The 20670-nt window shown below is 43.1% G+C and overlaps 1 protein-coding gene across 1 annotated transcript; it reads right to left on the reverse strand.

The window, feature by feature from the left end:
• Nucleotides 1-1240: 1240 nt before the first annotated feature.
• Nucleotides 1241-14495, reverse strand: TRIM36 (tripartite motif containing 36). Its single transcript, XM_007668253.4, has 10 exons — nucleotides 14266-14495; nucleotides 10669-10906; nucleotides 7419-7744; nucleotides 6778-6924; nucleotides 5881-5976; nucleotides 5275-5528; nucleotides 4966-5090; nucleotides 3788-4081; nucleotides 2377-2674; nucleotides 1241-1690 (listed from the first exon to the last, which is right to left on the reverse strand). Exons 1-10 carry the CDS (start codon nucleotides 14290-14292, stop codon nucleotides 1336-1338), a joined length of 2160 nt encoding a protein of 719 aa, XP_007666443.1. The 5' UTR covers nucleotides 14293-14495; the 3' UTR covers nucleotides 1241-1335.
• Between the last annotated feature and the right edge of the window lie 6175 nt (nucleotides 14496-20670).

The following is a 20670-nucleotide window of genomic DNA, read 5'->3' on the forward strand; positions in this document are numbered from 1 at the left end:
CACTCATATATTCAACACACACAAGATGATGGTTCTGTAGTACTGAATCTGACAGCCAACGAATTTCCCTTATCCGCTTAAAAAAAAGTGCAATTATACAGTAAGTCTTGAGATGCCCTTGGATCGTATTTCCAAACATTTCAAATCATTGTTTCTACTTACTTTATAAAATATTTTCATCCACCGAGCATTCATCCTCAGGAAATGATAGACAAACAAGTGACCTATCAGCCGCCCATTTCATAACAACCATACGACCAGGTTCATTAGCAGCACATATACCAAACCTACCTGTTGCATAATGAATATTTTATTAATAATAATAACATAACTAACACATATCATGGAAAACTGAAATGTAATGAGCATTCAAAGTGGAATAAGTGCACAACACTAGAACAGCAGAACATAAATGCTTCAGATCAGTGCATTACTTTTTTTGCAACCACTTCATAAAAATAATCTTATTAGATGCAAAACTACAGGTAAGAATCTAGAGGTGAAAAGTTATCAATAAAACATCTTAAGGCTTTCCTAGAGAACCCAGAGTTGGTAGTTTATTCACTTGTCAGTTAATTTTAGTGATTTGTTTCTTGTTTAGGTGAACATATGATTTAACAATATGCAAGTAAATGGAGTGTAAACACCATATAAATAAAATTATAAATGTAGTGTGCAACCGTTTCCAGAAAACAAAAAATCTTTATAGTTTACCACTTTATACTTACAAAGGACTTTGAATTATAAATTTAATGGGCCTTTAGATGGAAAATTATCAGATGCTATCATTTATTTCCCCCACCTGATTAGATCTATGATTTTCTCCTACTGCTAAGAACTGATGCAAACAAACATTGTTTAGCATCTGTTTCTGCCCGTAGTTACTTCAGAAGTATTTTCTGTCACAATTCACTTGATTTAAAATGGGAAAGCAATGCATACTATAAAGAAATGTAAAGGCCAGTAATGTCTGCTAACGATAAAAAATTACAGATTAACAGCCCAGGAAAAAAACACTTAGGAAAAGGCAATTCGGTGCTAACAAAATGGTTCAGTAGTCATTTGTGAAACAAGTCTCCTCAAAGCGTGGGCAAGAAAAACGGAAGTGTGAAGTGAGATGGGAGGGATTAAAAGCTATTTTAGTTCCCTTCCCTGCCCCCCCCCCCGTGTTTTAAAGTAACACAGACACACATACACACACTTACACAAACACACACAAAAAAGACACATATGGCAAAAAGCACTTCAAAGCACTGATGTAATTATGCTTGCACATGGTAAGGCATCATTTTTCTTGCATTTGCTTTGTCTCTAAGAGTCTCGACAGTGCTTGGATTACACATCAACAACGTGTTCCACGTAACCTCCTGTGACTTGCTCCTCGAGTTGAATTCCCCCACTGCCCATCAATGCAAATGCCGGATACATGGCCCCGGAGCACTCAACCTGACGCTCATAAAGGCACTTCATGCGATCCGCATCGTAGAACCCAACTTTGCCTTTGTCATATTCGAGGAGAATTCCCAAGCACGTCGGCATCGGAAGGATCCGATTTTCAGCACCCAGGGGGACGGTGGATGACTTTGGAATGAAAAGTTTCTTCATGCCCACGGTAATTAAGGTGAAAGGCTGAGCGGCAACAAAGGAGGTTTCTTCGTTTCCACTGTCGTGACCGCTATCTTGCTCATATCTAGGAGACCAGGGAAAGAATTCAGGTCATTCAGAGAATTCTACCTGTGCACCATAAAAATCACCAATGAGCTCTAAAGTATAAAAGGTAGTCACACAAATGTGTCCTCAAAGCACATATCAAGCCATGCCTTTCCAACCCAATAAAAATAGAATGTTTTCTGTTCTAAAGTGCGCTGCAATATAATAAAGTCAGATATTTTGATTGCAAGCAAGTCCTTGTGTGACATGATTTTAGTAGCTTTTATCTGGGTGATGAAAAGAATCACTAAACACTAGCTTAATTCTCCTCCTTAGATCCAGAAGGCTGCTCAAAAGGCTGGAAATCCTGACAGGTGGTAGGACGAGGGGTCTCTGTCAGCTCCCCGTGACCATTAGGCCAAGTCTTCCTCTAAATTGAATGCTCACTACCCTCAAAGTTCATCTTCCTATCAAGACTGAAGGGAGAACACTGGGGAATAAGGAAAAACACACACCATTACCGAGCGTACACTACCAGAGATACGGCTTTCTGTTTGGGGAATATTACTGCAGCACTCATATGCAAAGTGAAGCCGATTCAGTTTATCTTCCTGCTAATTTCCGCAAAGACCTAAAATTAAGTGGCTGTGGAACAATATAACGATGCTCATTGGACATTTAAGTTAACAATGATAAAGTTGGAGAACCGGAAAGAAAAATGCCTACCTTGGGCTGAAAAGTTCACGTGGATTCTGAACCCACTCTTGCAGTTTCGAATCCGCAACAACTCCCACCTTTACCAAGTAAGAGTAGGGCTCGACACGAAAAGCCCAGAAGTGCTTCCCTTCGGTGATTCCAGTGTCTCCAATAATGTAATCCAAACTTGTGTAACACCCAACATGAATACGATCACCAGTAAGCAAAAGTGAAAATCCGGCTCGGCTATCAACACGGTCCTTTTTGGAATTCAGAATGAGGCGTTCGCTGTTGTAGCCACAATTTTCATCAAAAAGAAAGCTAAAAACTTTAAAAATAAATATCTGAGTCAGTCTCAAATGTATTACTCCTGATTAGCGCTCTTAAATTTATATGGCACAAACATGACAAGAATGCTAAATATTCTAAACCTGCAAAATCCAATGTAAGCAACAGTTTGTCCAAGTGACTAACTAGTCACCTCAAGTCTATATGGAAGTAGTCCCCCAACCGCTTAGTACAGTGCTTTGCACACAGTCAGCAATCAACTGATCAACTGCCTCATTGCCAAAGGAGGGCAGGGGGAGGGGGTGGGGAGAAGAGGAAAGCACACCTTTTCCTAGATACTGTCTTTAAAAAAAAATGTCCTGGTTGCTAAAGAAACCAAGATCCAGTCTGTTAGGTAAGTCCACTTTGGGCAGCGTCTTCAGGTTTCACAATCACAATGCTACAGAATCGAATGTTTCCCCCTCTTATGAAGTAAAAGATTATCTCATCAAGCGTCTGTGAATTTCTAGTACTAGGAAATCCAAATCCTGCAAGCTGCTGACTTTATGCCACCTCTAAACTTATTCCTTTATCCATAAGTCTTGTCTTCTTCTAGTCATTTCAAAACTTGCCTGAGAGTGAATCTGAAAACAGGTAGCCCAGGAGGGAAAACAGTAGCCTGGACCTTTAGGGTTTTATTAAGCAGATTTTAAATATGGTCATTCATTCAATCGTATTTATTGAGCGCTGTGTGCAGAGCACAGTACTAAGCCCTTGGGAAAGTACAACAATAGTCAAATTCCCTGCCCACAATGAGCTTACAGTCTGGGGGGCGGAGAGAGACAGACATAAATAAGTATAAAATTACAGATATCTACATAAGTGCTCCAACTGTGTATTTTCTTCTAAAAGAAAATAACCTTTTAAAATACCGTACCTTAGATGGAGAATGCTAGAATAGTGCGGTTTAACATGTATTAAGCTTGAAGCAAAATTTGGGCAAGTCTTCAAACATTAAATTAGCACGATTACCGTCAAGGCCGGGCCTATGCCCCAGTGAAATGCGAACTCTTTTCTCCTAGGGGGTCTTAAAATTGTGGGCCAGATATACATCTGTCTGAAAATGACCCATCACGGTCCCCATCCTGTGATTATAGACCTCGATGTACCATACCTGGAGCCGGCGGAGTATTCAAAATCACTTCTTTACTGCAAGGACTGCAGCTAGCGCCTTTGTAGCCTCTAACTCTGAACGAGTAGCTGCTGTTATTTTCGAGGTCAGAAATAACCTTGGTGGTTCCATAAACCCCTGACTCAGTCCAGGCCAAGGAATCACCCATTTTATCAACCTTCCGGTATTCGAGAATATAACCATCAGCAGTAACATTCTTCTCAGAATGATGCCAAGTGATTAAAGTTTTGTTGTAGGTTCTGCTTAGTTCTTCATTGATCTCTGGTACTTCAATCCCTGAAAATGCACACAAAACAGAAAGCATATTAATATTCACAGTAGAGAACTTCTGTATATTTTTCCCCCCTCAACAGTGAAATCAGCATGACTTAGTGGAAAGAGCACGGGCTTGGCACTCCGAGGTCCTGGGTTATAATCCCGCCTCTGCCACTTCTCAGCTGGGTGACCTTGGGCAAGTCACTTCACTTCTCTGTGCCTCAGTTACCTCTTCTGTAAAAGGGGGATTAAGACTGTGAGCCCCACGTGGGACAATCTGATTACCTTGTATCTACCCTAGCGCTTAGAACAGTGCTTGGCACATAGTAAGCACTGAACAAATGCCATAATCATCATTATTATTATTACAGGGCTAGGAAAACTGAAGACTCTATGCAGATTTTTCAGGAAGAGCATTTTGAATCACTGACTCGGCAGTGTGTGGTTGTTTGAGAGGGGTGTCCCCAGAGAAAGCCAGGAAGGTTTTCTGGTTACATTTAAATAGTAAATGGGATGATCCCAGCACAATTCTATAGCAAACCCATATGGTTTCCTTTGAAATTCCTTCACAAGCCTGAGTGGTTTATGTAGAAATACAAGGTGAAATGATGGTAATTGTGATATTTGTTCCGTGCTTACTACGCGCCATGCACTGTACTAAGCACCGGGGTGGATATAAGCAAACTGGAATGGACATGGTCCCTGTCCCACATGGGGCTCACAGTCTTAATCCCTATGTTACAGATGAGGGAACTGAGGCACAGAGAAGTTAAGTGACTTGCCCAAGGTTACACAGCAGACCAGTGGCAGACTCGGGATTAGAGCCCAGGTCCTTCTGACTCCCAGGCCCACGCTCTATTCATTAGGCAATGCTCCTTCTCTGCGTGTCCTTTCTGAATTCTCACCATTAGAGACAAAGGTCATTTCTTCAAGAAGTTCTTGCTGCTTCGACGAATCCACGACATAATCGTCAAAAGATGCTTGAGCTGCAGGCTTAAAATTCTTTAGAGATTCAGTTGCATTTTGAATTCTGAAGAGGAATGAGCATAAAATAATCTATGAAAATTATTTGACAAAAAGTATTCTATGAAAAGAAAGGGAAGTGGGAGACAAAACTTCACCCAAATTTGAGTTAGCTTTGGTGAGGGACACAGCAACTATTCCACAATACAATCAACACACCCATTGACCTTCCTCTCTAATTGAGCAAGTACCTGACATGGAGCTGCTTCGCCGTTTGAACAAAGCAAGACTGATCTGTTTCTTTAAGCACTTCTTGTGCATATCCCACAAGTCCATTATTCTCTAGAAGTCCTTGGTATTCCTCCAATTGGATATGTAGCTTTTCCAGTCTCAATTTCTTCGAAATATCAATGGCCTTGAAAACTGAAAATTTTCTCTCCTCCAAGACACCATAAAGCTTGTCAAAATGGATGGCCGCTTCTTCCTTAGCTTTTTCGCCATTGCACTATTGTAACACAAACACAATTTAACTCCCCACTCAGCACCTTGTATTAAAAAATTGCCACATCCGTCAAGTACTGAATGAATTTCAGAAACGCAGGCCAAGTGATATGAAATCATTCAATCAATTTCAATTGCCTGACTATATAATTTTGTGTTGCTAGCAGAAATACTTAGTCTTCGGCCAGGTTAGATAAACAATACGCTTCTTTTTTTCCCCCCCCACCCTCCCAGTTTTCCCTTACTGTCTGCATTACAATTTAGTTTGGATTTTTAAGTGAGCAAAGAAAGAGTTATGTAAGCAATAAAAACCACATTAAATGCTCAAACTCACCTCAACTTTGATATTATCTTACCTCCATTTCTTTTATTACTGAGTGTAGTTCCGAAATTTGCTCCTTCACCTGGCTCTCCTTACTTATGAGAAAATCAACATCCTTGGTAAGCTTCTCCTGTTGAAATAGAACACAAGGTTGAAGAAACTGAAGGGCACAACTTTTACCAACTTCATGTATTCAGTCAACACAACTCAAACATTTACAACCGACTCAGCTTGTGCCTTGAAGGGACAAGCATTACATTTTTTAAATAAATGCTATTTGCTAAGCGCATACTAGGGGCCGGGGCACGGTACTAAGCACTGGGGTTGATACAAGCTCATCAGGCTGGACACAGTCTGTGTGGGACAGTCCATGTCTTAATGCCCACGGTCTTAATCCCCATTTTACAGATTGAGGTAACTGAGGCAAGAGAGAAGTGAAGTGACTTGTCCAAGGTCACACAGCATACAAGTGGCAGAGTTGAGATTAGAACCCATTGAAAAGATAACTAAAAATCACTGGCCTATCATAAACCATTACTAGCCCAAAACTCACAGACCTGTAATTACACACAAGCCTGGAAATTACTCATCTCTGGCAAGTCAGAACTCCGTTAATTCACAGAGAATTACTCCTGCTTTATTTAACTTAGTGTGAAGTTTGGGTTTGTTAAGTCCCCAGAAGCATCCTGAAATTGCTTGAGAAGAGTCTCTTACTGATTCTGCTGCCAGGACTGTCAAAAACTAAGGTGTAAAGGACACTTTGGCAGGTAACCTTTTCTTAGGAAAGTCTCAACTCTCTTTTCCACAGTGTCACATTTAAATCATGTTTTAGCGTTCTGACCCATCTTTAAAATGATTTCTGATCAACAGCCTGGGAAGAGAGAAATCTGCCACTTGAATAAGCAGGGACTGAGGAGGAATAATGGCCTACCTTTAAAGTTTTGTAGGCAACGGCCATGTTGGTGACTTGATGGTTTGCATGACTTCCTCCCAACTTGCAGAGATGGCAAACAGGTCGTTTACAAAGTTCACAATACATGTTCACTTTTTCTGCTTCATGTTCAGGGCACATGATGACCTATTGGGAAAAGAGCAAAGATACATATAGAAGGAATCATAAAGGCATTCACAGAACATAGGAAAATACAACCAGTGTACTCTGCACATGGGTGTCACTAATAATATATTGAATTAAACAGTAATTAAAGAACACAAAAAAGCCTGGAGTACTTGAGGGCCCTGAAAAAGCAATAAAGGCAGAGAGAACAGGAGCAGCAGCAGGAGCGGTCAGGATATTGAAATGAAGAGTGGTTGGGGCTCCCCCCACCCCTTCCAATTCCCATCTGCCTTTCAAATTTAAGTTTTTAAATTTAGAATTTTGTTCTAAAAATGAAATATTCTTGACATTTCATCAAGAAGGAAAAGCATCTTTTCCCTAAGCTCCAGTTCCCCTACCCCCACTTCAGGTGGACCTCTAAATTGCATTTGCTTGGTAAAACATTGACACTTTCCCCACACACACACAGTTCAACTTTTAAAATGTCATCCCCATTTATCAAAACCTCCAATTACCTTTGGTCTTGAGATAGTGGTTGAGCCCACATACTCATGTTGAGCTTTAACGGTGCCCCAAGGATGATTCACTTTGAAGCACTCATTGCAGAAATTAGCATTGCAGTCTATGCAACTTTTGGTGTATTCTTGAGGCGTAGATTTACAGTGGTCACACATAATAGCTGTAGCAGCTCGAGCAGCTTGTCTATATCTTTCCACAATGTTTTCCAAGGTGAAATTACGAAACAGGCCATGGATCCCACGTTCTCCCAAGTCAACATCATGCTTACAGGCGGGGCAAGGAAGAACAGTTGCCTTAGGGGTGCTTGAATTGCGTTTCCAGCCTGCATAGACACGAAGTCTTTGGTTAGTTACAATATATAATACAATGGGAAAATGGGAAAGGGATAAGAATGAAGAAAACCTGGAGGATATGGATTTTGGAAAAATGGAAATACTCAACTCATAAGACCCCAAAACTGCATCAAGCTTATCCATACTCTGCAGATAAATATTTGTGTGTGTATATATATATAGAGAGAGAGAGAGAGAGAGAGAAAGCTATATATGCTATATAGAGATATCTATAAGGACTCCAAAAAGTGTTCATCCAATAAACTGTCCAGGGTGTGCTAGGATGATTAATAAAAATGAAAAAATTACATTGCCAGAGAGAATCCTATTTTTTGACTTCTATGGAGCTCTTTCCCACTCCACAGGTAGCTGCACTGAGTGCAAAAATGGATGAGATTAACCCTATAGACTTTCCAAAACTTCATAGCGCATATAAATTAATAACATCTGTAAAGAATCGTCACAGTAAAAAAAAAAAAGTGCAAATAATTAGTTCTTAGATTCACAACAAGCCTTGCATCATCTCTCTCAAAGCACAACTTAACCAAAAATGTAATAGAGTATTCCAACGAAAATGGAATACTGGGGCTAACTTGGATCAAACTACTCTTAAGACTTTATCTGAACTGAACATACTACATGCCTTGCAGCATCTGTAAACTGACCAATTGATGCAGGCATGCATGTATTGAACAGGGATCTTTCTGATATCCTCATTTGAACATATGGTATATTCAAATGTTACAATTATAGCATAAAATAGAACAGCTGTCTAAAATTTGTGAAAAGCCAAAGTAAAAGATATGGGCACTTGTTATTAACATGCAACTTGCAAAAACATGCAGTAAAGAGCGGTCACAAAAAGCACTCGACAATACCAAGCAAAAAAGGAGGCAAAGAGCAACACTAGCTGGAAAAGGCATATAACTTCCCAATGACGATGCATTAAGTACAAAAACCGACAAGCACAACAGTTATTGAAGAAACATGGTACAGTGGTCAAGTTTTAAACAAGATAACCGGAAATCTAAAGTCAAGTGCATGCTTCTAATTAGCGTGGACTGTGAGATATGAAAATGGAATGTATAATTGATGTCTGAACTATTAATTGCTGAAGTTGAAGATTCTGATTGTGTGTTAATTAACCAGATAAAACAACTAGGTTATGCTAATCAAAACATGCTTTGAACAAATGTTCGCTGGTGACACCAGTCCTAGATCAACGCGGATATTTGGAAAAATAAAGACCTCTTATAAAGATGTTTCATCCCTTACCAACCAACTCTAAGACTGAAGTCTATAAATAACCTTAGTGGATTTTCTAAAACTAGGAGTATCCATCTGGTATTTACTTATGGCTGGAGGTATGAAACTGTCACTGTTCAATCAGAAAAGGAGTATTTTAATTGTTTGTTTTCTGGTAAAATGTAGGACATCACCAGTTCTTTATTATAGTCTTCCAGTAAAATATCACCAGCACTTCAAAATTAAAGAATAGCTGATTTAATTTTAAAGGTCAACCGGATTAAATTATTGACTTTGTAGGTAAATTCTCACAAAATGAAATGTTTCAGAGAAAATAAACTTACCTTAAAATATCAAAAGTATCAAAAAGCTCATTAAGAACCTTGATAGTACATACATTATACTCATCATTATCGATGGTATTTGTTGAGCACCTACTGTACTAAGTGCTTGGGAGAGTACAATACAACAGAGTTGATAAACATGTATCAACCTGCCCGCAACAAGCACAACCACTAAAATGTTTAGGCTAGATCATTATTATTATTAGTGACATAAAGGAAATGAAAGTAAAAATAATGAAGTGGGGAAAAAGATGAATATTGAATTCTGAAGGAGTTCCTGAAATCTTTTCCAAAGAAAAAGTATAGCCAAATTTAATAGGATAATGACGTAGCATTTCTTTCACCTAAGGTGACTTAGATTTGAGAACTTTGAATTTAGTGTCCCTCTAAAAATGGGAATTAAAAACCCTTTGGCAAAATTTAATCCTGTTGACCTTTAAGTCATTTTAGCTTAATTTGTTTGTCCACTTTCTACGTAGTTTTGAGGACTTGACCACTGATGTTTAATAACTATGCACTAACCATGGAAATTTAATCTAGATCTAAACACTACACTATCTGAAGTCATTCAAACAGTAAAGCATTTCTACCTCTCCACCCCAAAGACCTCCGTTGTGCTGCTGTAAACAATGAACAGAGAGCAGGATTAAGAAATTTCATTTCAAATAAAAGATTCACAAAATGACAAAGCAGCAAGTGATTCCTTTATATAAATTAATTCAAGAATGGTTTAGTTAATAGGGAAAAAAAATAATGTTTCCCGGTATTCAGAGCAGTTAATCAGCACAGGATAAAACACATAAGCAATTCTGTTGGGGTTCAGAATTCATCATATAGACTGGAGGACTAGACCTGGTCTCAAAGATTTCTGTTTTTAAACAATTATAGTTATTAATGTTTGAAAAGTACTGAGAGCATTTTTGCGATTTACTATTAAAGAAAAAGTGGCCCATAATCATCTTACGCTATTTGTTTGGAATTAACTTGCTTTGCTCTGTGAATCATTAAATACAATGAAATGCAAATTTTATGTACCATAAGCATTCGAGAAATGCCAATAAATCATCTACACGAAGTGGGATCTAATCCCACCTCCGCCACTTACCTATGTGACCTTGGGCAAATCACTTAAGTTCTCTGGGCCTCAGTTCCTTCATCTGCAAAATGGGGATTCAATACCTGTGTTCCCCTCTACTTAAAACGCGAGCCCCATGTAGGACCTGATTATCTTGTATCTACCCCAGCGCTTAGGACAGGGATTGGTACATAAAAGGCGTTTAAAAGACACCACAATTATCACTGAAGGTACAGAAATTTTGACATACCTGCTTTAGCAGCTCTGTCGATTTTATCCAAACTTGGAGAGTGCAGACGAAGACGTGGGCTGCTTGGATTTGAATTTTCCGAAGTCACATCGGTAAACGAGTCCTCACCCGACATGAACAGAAGTTCTTTAACACACTTATGGCACACATTATGCTGACATGGAAGAATTAACGGGTTGGTAAACAACTCCTTACATGTTGGGCAGATGAGTTCCCTTTCAATATTCTTAAAGGTCACCTAAAAGTGTGGAAGTAGGAAGAGGGGGAGGAGAGAGAGAGAGAGGGGTCAGAGCCAAGATCACTCCCAGCCATAGTACAAGTATGTATATGCCCTCTAGATGCAGACATATATATACCCAGTTCTCCTATAATGCAACAGAAGTGGACTCTTGCTCAAGAATCCATGCTTAAGAACCGTAAGATTTGTGGGAAGTGAAAGAAGGGGTGGGAGGGATTAGTGAAAAAAAAATGAACAAGAGAAAAAAATTGTAAAAAAATGTATTGACACACCCCTCGAAAAGACTGTATAACCCAACACTGGGGTTGCATTTCTTTAAGCTACTGATGCTCATTCAGCTGTAACATCTTTATAGTATCATCAAGAATAAGAAGGGCTAGGAAAAGTGTGCCTGTCTGGTTAAAAAAAAACCAAAAAAACACACAAAACACCCACAGGCCCTTAAATTTGAATTTGCAAAGACAGATCTTGAGGTAGCAGACATTTTTACATCATAAACCACATAAACCCTATGAGAGCCCCAAATGACTTCTAAAACTTTCTGAGCACTCAAGACACAGCAAAAGAATTTGAAGGCTAAATATCAAAATTATTTACAAGTGAGATATTCATCCCATTACTATATTCGAATGATGAACTGTTAGGAGTAACCGTAGATCCTACCTTATCTACTACAACACAAACGGAAGATCCCTTGGGAAAACTACTGTTTCCCCATCATTTTATTTTGTCTTTCTGTAGAGCCCAAACAACCCTCGAAATCACTGATACTCAGAGGTTAAATATTTACAACACTGTTTAAACCTTCTCAATCCTCATTTTCTATGTCCAAAAAATCATTTATCTTAAATGAAAATGACAACTGAGTGAGGCTGGAGTCATCTGGCACCATGATTTATCAACAGGTCTTTCAAAGCAATGTTCCTAGCTGCATCACCTGGACTGTTTAGGAAAAAAAAATTCAAATTACAAATCTCAGTAAGTGAAATTTGATAAGGTATAATCAAACCCATTAAAGCACCAGGTACGCCCGTTGTGATTTTCCAAAAATATGCTCTATGACGTCACAATGTGTTTAAAGGTGCCCATCCAAGTGTTTGTTGGGTTTTTTTTTTCTACCTCTGGTATTGATTAAGCGCTTACTATATGCTAGGTACCGTATTAAGCTCTGGGGTTGATACAAGCTAATCAGGTTGGACACAACCCACGTTCCACCTGAGACTCACAGTCTTACTCCCCGTTTTACAGATGGGGTAACTGAGGCATAGAGAAGTCGAGTGACTTGCCCACGGTCACACAGCAGACAAGTTTTACCCTGAAAAATATATAATGAACTACATTTTCAAACACCCCTCTTTCAACGTTAGTCATCAGTAGTTTAGACTGTGAGCCCGCCGTTGGGCAGGGATTGTCTCTGTTGCCGAACTGTACATTCCAAGCGCTTAGTACAGTGCTCTGCACCCCGTAAGCGCTCAATAAATACGACTGAGTGAATGAAGTAGTTTGTATTTTTCATTACGTTGAAGTCACAACGATTTCCAATAGTGTCGAAAGGGAAACGTTTTGTCCCCAATTAGAATTGACCAAATAAATTACAATCCCGTTGTATGACGGGGACCGAACTAGGCCGGACTGATTTTCTTTTCCCTAGCTTTCAACAGTTAAAAAGTGATTCGGGGGGATGGGGCGGGGGGAGGAGGTTGGTTTAAGGGGGAATTCTGTTAAGGCCAAATCCGAGCCGTCCCGGCTAGGTGATGGATCCTTTCTCCCTGAACAGTGAGATTCGTGTGTTCCCACTGCCCAGATCTAATTGCTGCCGAACAGCCCATGTGGGTGGAGCAGAGGATAATCGGGGACAGAGTCCACGCTGGAATTACAGCCGAATCAAGCTGCACGGTCTTCAGTAAGAACGCGGCCAGACAAAGAGCTCTTAAAAAACACACCCGCACCGGGCGCGCACCCACCCCCAGTCCACCGAGGCAGGACAGTGCTGCTTTCAATAGCCTCCCGATGGCAACCCAATAGGAGGGTCACGTCGCCTTTCGCTTTCCTGCATACGCGCCCGGGGAAAGGGAGGGACCGAGACGAAAAATCTCCGAAGCGGCTGCGGAAACCGAGCTGGGAAACGCCCCCTCCCCAGAGGAGAGGGGAAGTTCCCGCAGTTATTAGAGAAGTGGAGGGCGGCTGAGGGAAAGGAGACGATCTCCGCCTCAGTCTTCGGAGAAAACTCATCGGCGGGAGAGAGGGGAGAAGGGGAGGAGGCGAGTGGGGACCAAGGTGGGAACGAACAACCAGCAGCGGAGCGGTAAACCCTTAATAAGACACGTTCTGTCGATCTGTTGCATTGTCCTCTTCCAAGGGTTTAGTCCAGTGTTCTGCGCACAGTAAGCGCTCAATAAACACCACTGATTGATCACTCCCCTACTTCTGCTGTTTAGACACGATCTGTTGCATTGTCTTCTTCCAAGGGCTCAATCCAGTGCTCTGCACACAGGAAGCGCTCACTAAATACCACTGATTGATCACTCCACTCCCGCTGCTCTTTGGACACGATCTGCTGCATGGTCCCCTTCCAAGGGCTCAGTCCAGTGCTCTGCACACAGGAAGCGCTCAATAAATAGCTCGGACTAAGCCCCACTGTTCCTCAGCTCCCCCTCCCTTCCGCGTCACCACGACTCGCTCCCTTTGCTCTTCCCCCATCCCCGCCCCACAACCCTTATGTATATATGCATATATCTATGATTCTGCTTATTTATATCGACGCCCGGGTACTTGTATTGATGTCTCCCCCCAACCCCACGCCCAAGACTCTCAGCCCGTTGGGCATGGAACGTCTCTATTACCCGCACTGCCCTTTCCCAACGGGTGCTCTGCAGCCGGTAGGCGCTCAATAAATACGACCGGATGAGTCTGTTATTTAATAATGTTGGTATTTGTTAAGCGCTTACTATGTGCAGAGCACTGTTCTAAGCGCTGGGGTAGACACGAGCTGTTGCCCTGTCCTCTCCCAAGGGCTTAGTCCAGGGCTCTGCACCCGGTAAGCGCTCAATAAATACGACTGGATGAATCTGTTATTTAGACACGAGCTGTTGCCCTGTCCCCTCCCAAGGGCTCAGTCCAGTGCTCCGCACACGATCGATCACTGCTGCTGCGGCATCCTCCCCACGCCCCCTTTCTCCAGCCGGGAAGAAGGTGTGACGGGGCCGGGGGAGGGGGATGCCGAAGGCCGGGTGGAGTGGCGGAGGACTCCCCAGGGAAATGCCCGGGGGGGAGCGGTGGGGGAGGGCAGGGACCGAGTCTCGAGGGGTGAGAAGACCCCCGCTCCGGCGCCCCCGAGTCGCCCCTTCTTCCATACTCACCCCCTGCACTGCACGGTCTCCTTCCATTGTGGTGTTAGAAGGGGGCGTGCGGAGGATCCCTCGGCCGCTAGGCTAGCCGACCGGCCGGCGGGCTGCAGCTCAACGTCGGTTGGGCGCGCGACTCGCGGGCGGAGGACGCGCGAGCGGGCCAGCGGGCGGAAGGGGAGAAATCGCCGCTTCTCGCTCAGGCGGTCGACGACGACTGAGGCGGGTCGGGGCTGGCCACGCAAGTGAAGGCTGAGGGTGGGGCCGGCGCGTCTCTGACAATAGCGCCCACCGCATAATGGGGGGAGGGGAGGGGGCGCGGGGGCGCCTTTGTTACGCGGGGGGCGACAGGTGCGCGGGGGGGGGGAATCCGGGGGGAGCCCTCGCCCGGGGGGGGGCCGGGAGGGGAGGGGGAAATAGGTGCACGGGATGGGGGGGGGGGAGAGGACTACGGGGAGGGGAGAAGAAGTGTCTATCTGGCTCCTGCCGCCATGATTGCGGGACACTTCCTCTTCTTCCCCCTCCCGCCTCCCTGCCGCAGGAGGAGGATGCGCTATGGCGCGGCAGGGGGCCGAGGGAGTGGGGGGCGACCCCCCGGAGCTGTCCCATCAGGACCCGACGCACCCGGGCCCACCTCCTCCACTCACTTCCCTCCCTCTCTGTCGTTTCTTTATTTCATAATAATAATGTTGGTATTTGTTAAGCGCTTACTATGTGCACTGGTCTAAGCGCCGGGGGAGATACAGGGGAATCAGGTGGTCCCTCGTGAGGCTCACAGTCTTCCTCCCCGTTTTCCAGATGAGGTACCAGGCCCAGAGAAGTGAAGTGACTTGCCCACGGTCACACAGCTGACAAGTGGCAGAAGCGGGATTCGAACTCATGACCTCCGACTCCCAAGCCCGGGCTCCTTCCACTGAGCCACGCTGCATGTCTGTCTTCGTTGTTTCCCCCAGTCAATGACTGGAAGCTCGTTGTGGGCAGGGAATGTGTCTGTTCTATTGGACTCTCCCAATCGCTTAGTACAGTAAGGAATGCTTACTGTGTGTGCATAAACTGGAATTGGAGTTCAAGGGCCCAAAGGATGGGCTTCTTCTCCGTGTCTTTGGGGAGGGGGGGGAGAAGAGGGGCACCGTGAGTCCCAATAAGGGAATTCCCCCTCGTATCCCTGCGTCCAGGAACCCCATCGGGCCATAAGCACCTTCCCTTTTCCACCCCACTCCCCTATAGATCGAGGGGTCCGGGGTCCGGAAGCAGGGAGGGCTGGCTCCGGCCAGCAGATGGGGAATCTCGAAGACAGAGGGGTGGACAGTCCGGTCTCAGGATGCCCTTTAATCCGTTTATAAGACCACTTTAGGGGACAGAGAGAGACACAACGTGGAGAGATTTCAGGACGATGAACAGCTGTACATGGATATCTCTGAGAGGCTGAACAACCTCCCTTAGTAACTATAGAGTTTAACCACCTTCACACTCAGTTAAGTTTTGCATAATAACTAACTTAAATCTCATCCCTCTTGCCGCAGCTAAAAAAAAATCAATATTTTCTTGTTCTGCCCTCAACGTGCTGAGACAACAGCCTGATTCCCCAATACTGTACTTGGAGACATTTCATTACTCTTCTGTTTTCTGCAAACTAAATACTCCCATCTTCCTTAACCTTCAAAATCCTATTCCCCAACCCGTCAATTATCTTAAAAGAAAAAGGGTTGGTAAGTACACTGGAGACATCCCTTTTAAATTTTCAAATCCCTCTTCTTTCCCTGTTCCAAAACACATGGAAGCGACTTGAATTGGGGGACAGAAATCATGCTAAGTACCAGACTGTGCACTAATTAAGTTCTGGTACATAAAGCATACCAAGGGATTTTAAAATTTCAAAACCAGTAAAATGAACTGGATCACACCAATTACCCACGCTAAAACAAAAGAAACTGAACTAAAGAAAGGGAACAAACTGAAAACAGTGGTGCAAAAAACTTCAGACAACCATATTTTTTTTTAACCTAAAGTAAAATACACCTTGATACTTTAAAGAAACCAGGAGACACATCGGTAGGCAGAAGGCAAAAACTGTCTTGCTGGTTCAAACTTATGTACAGCATGATTTTTTTTTTAACCACTAAAGGCAGAAATAAATTGTCAAAATCAGGTCAGTGCAATAAAGCTGCAGGTCCAGAGACGGGTTACATGTAAGTCAATGGCACATTGGGAGCAGATTTGGGGGGTGGGGGAGAGAAAGAAGCTCAAAGATAAGTCAAGGGCAACAAGGTCCCATTTTGGTGCACCAAGCCACCAGTTGCAATTTGAGGTCTTAAGCAAATCTGCAGTCCGTTTCACATTGTAGCTAGGTCTATGACATACATCAATCAACCAATCACATTTACTGAGCACTTACTTTGTGCAGAAAACTGTACTAAGCACTTGAGAGAGTAAAATTTAGCAGTTTGTAAACATGTTCCCTACCCACACGATTCTAATTCATTCATTCTTTCATTCAATCGTATTTATTGAGCACTTACTGTGTGCAGAGCACTGTACTAAGCGCTTGGAAAGTACAATTTGTCAACAGATAGAGATAATCCCTACTCAACAATGGGCTCTACCACTTGTCTGCTGTGTGAACTTGGGCAAGTCATTTCACTCCTCTGTGCCTCTGTTATGCCACCTGTAAAATGGGGGTTAAGACTGTGAGCCTTAATTAACCTGATTACCTTGTATCTACCCAGCACTTAGCCTGGCACATAGTAAGCACTTAAATGCCATTTAAAAAGGAAAATCTAACCTATAAACTATCCTCTTAAATTGTATTGAATTTGACAGTGGTAAAGGCTGAATTTTGTCTAGATGCAAACAGCTGTAGTGCAGTTCCAAGGTTACTCACAAGACTGGCAAGAGAGTGAAAATGAACACCTCCCCAGATACAAATGACAATTACTCATTTTGAGCATGGAGCCAAGCAAACGGGTTGGGACTTGGGAGCTAGGCTGGAAAGTCCTGATCTGAAGTCTTTGCAGTGCCATATGAAGACCTGGGATGAGCAAGACTTTATAGGTTTAAAGAATGGCTTTCTTCCCATAAATGGAAATTCTTCTTGCAATGGCCCCCAGAATGGTTTAAAACTAGGTAGAGATATGGGGAGGGAACCACATGGCCTGGAATGAAAGTTGAGTCTGTTGGGAGCTGTTGTCATCCCTCCCTCTCCCCCTCTCCCTCCCCCCCCGCCACACACAAACATGCACACAACACACAGACACACACACTCTCCAGATGCTACAATACCAAGATTTACCAGTCCCAGATCGCAGCACTGATGCATAAATCTCCCTTTGAAAAAAAACAAAAAACCACCTCACTCTCCCACCAATATCCTTGGCACTGAATGCCAGGGGAAAGCAGTGTTAGAACACAGACCTGGGAGTCAGAAGGGCCTGGGTTCTAATCCCAGCTCCACCACTTGTCTGATGTGTGTCCTTGGGTAAGTCACTTCACTTCTCTGAGTCTCAGTTACCTTATCTGTAAAATGAGGGTTAAGATCGTGATCCCCACATGGGACATGGACTATGTCCAACCTGATTAGATTGTAGCTATCCCATCGCTTAGTACAGTGCCTGGCATATAGTAGGTACTTAAATACGACAAGTAGGATGATGATAATAATTGTGGCATTTGTTAAGTGCTCACTATACACCAAGCACTGTAGTAAGTGCTGGGTTTAGATACAAGAATCATGTTAGACCGAGTCCCTTCTCACATGAAGCTCACAGTCTAAACTGGAGAAAGAACAGGTATTAAATCCCCATTTTACATATGAGGAAACTAAGGCCCAGAGAAGTTGTGATCTACCCAAGGTCACACATCAGGCAAGTGGTGGATCTGCGATTAGAATCCTGGACCTCTTTCCATTAGACTACGCTATTTAACAGAGAGTGTGTGAAAACTGAGAACTGGTTCCGGGAGGCTATATCCACACAGATGAATAAATATTAAAGTCAACTGTGCATTTGTCAATTATTTGTAAAAACCTCGATCAGCCAAGGTCTCCATTCACTGGCAATTTTTGAGATGAATAAGGTTTTACCTCTTCCTTTGAGGTTACAGTTGATTTGCCCCTCTCCTTTTAGTCTCATCCAGGGACTATCACCAAGCTACATTTCACACATTCCAGGTGTTCTACAAATGAAGGAGATACAGACAGACAGGAAAAAGGTGGAAATAGAAGAGTGAAAGGCACCAGAAGCCTTTGCCATATCAGTTTGGGGAACCCTGTTTTACACCACCAGGAATCTCACGGAGAAGTTGGAAGATTAAGGGGAAAAAATCTAAAATCTCATATGAAAAACAATAAAGCTTTCAAAAATAAGACCACTCTTTTTATTCCTCAGAGAAAATCATAAAATGTAGCACACTGTTCAGAAGTTATTACTCTAACCCTGCAGGGAGAGCCACCTGTCATATTAACTAGGGACTGGGGGTGGGGGCAAAGTTGTTTGATGAACCAAAAGGCCACATTGGTTGGGTTTGTATAATAACGATTGCACTCGTTAAGCACTTACCATGTGCTAAGCACTGTACTAAGTGCTGGGGTAAACACAATATAATCAGATTGGACACAGTCCCTGACCCTTTCAAAATAAGTTATGAACAGTGGAGTAAAATAAAGCAATAGACTGTGCTCTTGGGGTTGGAAGAGGGAAATCATGTTACCTTGAAAGGAAAGCCTCACTAGCAACATTTAAAAGTAATTACAAAAATCACTGCGTTCAAGTAAAAATTTGAAAAACAGAGCTTATTTGGAAACTTAGAAATGACAGGAAGGAGACAGGGTGACGTCTGGGGGGAGGGGAAGAGATGAAAAATATGACACTTTTGAATTGAGAAGGGTTTTTTTATGCCTTTTTTAGAAAGAAAAGAGGAAGATAAGTCCTTTCTTGAGCTTATCATACTGACTTTGAGATCTCCAGTGCATTGCAAGCCAGAACCACAAACTACCACCTAACTACAGAGAAGAAAAAAGTATTAGTAATTTCAAGGTACACTTACTGTGTGGTTAACAACAAAGATTTCAGTTTTTCAAGTTCCGCTCCATTACGCATAAGCAAGGCATCACTTGCAGGGCTTAGAGCGGGTCAGACCTTCAGTAACTTCCTTTAGTACATCGGTTCATGGAGAACTGGCTCCGGAACGCACACCAGGCTTGCAAGTAGTGGAAAGAAGTGGGTTCCTTCATCTTTCTCCCATAATTCAAAATTCGCTTTTGAACCTCAAGATGCCTGCAGGCTCAAAATTCTCTTCCTGTGGAAGGTCTGATATTTCTGGCTCTGCCCACAGTGTCGATTTCAACTAAAAATAGTCATGCAACAAACCTGGAGTTGCCATTTTGCTAAACGGAGGTCCCTTCTGAAATACTGGTCATGGTGAGTCGCACAGAAATCCAGCTGCTGTGATTGAGTCTGTGGCCACTTTTATTGCTACACATAACGCCCTTTATAATAATAATAATGTTGGTATTTGTTAAGCACTTACTATGTGCTGAGCACTGTTCTAAGCGCTGGGGTAGATACAGGGTAATCAGGTTGTCCCATGTGGGGCTCACACATTTTTAATCCCAATTTTACAGATGAGGTAACTGAGGCACCACGAAGTGAAGTGACTTGCCCAAAGTCACACAGCTGACAGGTGGCGGGCCCGGGATTAGAACCCATGACCTCTGACTCCTAAGCCCGTGCTCTTTCCACTGAGCCACGCTGCTTCTCTTTGCTTTCTGGCCCACTGCCTATTGCCCAAGGATCCAGTTTTTCCAGCTGATTAGTAAAAAAGTGGCAGGTCAGCTGTTCTTCAACGATTTTTTGCAAAGAATCAAGATCTACACCCAGAGAACTTGGATTTGGGCCCGCTTTTCCCTCTGGAATTTTGGAGTTTAGTGCTCCGCACCCAGTAAACAATCAATAAATACGACCAAATGAATGAACGAATGGGTTTAGGAGGTATCCCTTGGCCGGACGGGGCGGGGAAGGCCAGGAGCGGTGCAGGTCTGGGAATTGGTCCAGGGAGGGAATCAACGGTGCCTTCGCCACCGCCATTCCCCAGCCTCGAGGGCCAGTGCATCCTTTCCATCTTGCAATAGGAGCGGAGCTGGCCGGATGGAAGGCTGCAGCGTGACCCGATGTACTAAGCCCTTGGCATTTAAACCTCCTCCCTCCTCCAGACGTCTTGAGGTTCAAAAGCCAACTTTGAATTTTGAGAGAATGATGAAGGAACCCTCTCCTTTCCACTACTTAACAATGTCGGTATTTGTTACTATGTGCCAGGCACTGTTTTAAGCGCTGGGGTGGATACAGGGTAATCAGATTGTCCCACGCGAGGCTCACAGTCTTCATCCCCATTTTACAGATGAGGGAACTGAGGCCCAGAGAAGTGAAG

The sequence above is a fragment of the Ornithorhynchus anatinus genome, chromosome X5, assembly GCF_004115215.2.
Source record: "Ornithorhynchus anatinus isolate Pmale09 chromosome X5, mOrnAna1.pri.v4, whole genome shotgun sequence".
NCBI classification, from domain to species: Eukaryota; Metazoa; Chordata; class Mammalia; order Monotremata; family Ornithorhynchidae; genus Ornithorhynchus; species Ornithorhynchus anatinus.

Coding starts and splice junctions, on each gene's coding strand:
- TRIM36 (XM_007668253.4), bottom strand. CDS start 14,292: ATGGAAGGAGACCGTGCAGTGCAGGGG. Junction 5,977..6,777: donor TTGCCTACAAAACTTTAAAG/GTAGGCCATTAT, acceptor CTATTTCAACAG/GAGAAGCTTACCAAGGATGT. Junction 2,675..3,787: donor GAATACTCCGCCGGCTCCAG/GTATGGTACATC, acceptor TTATTTTTAAAG/TTTTTAGCTTTCTTTTTGAT.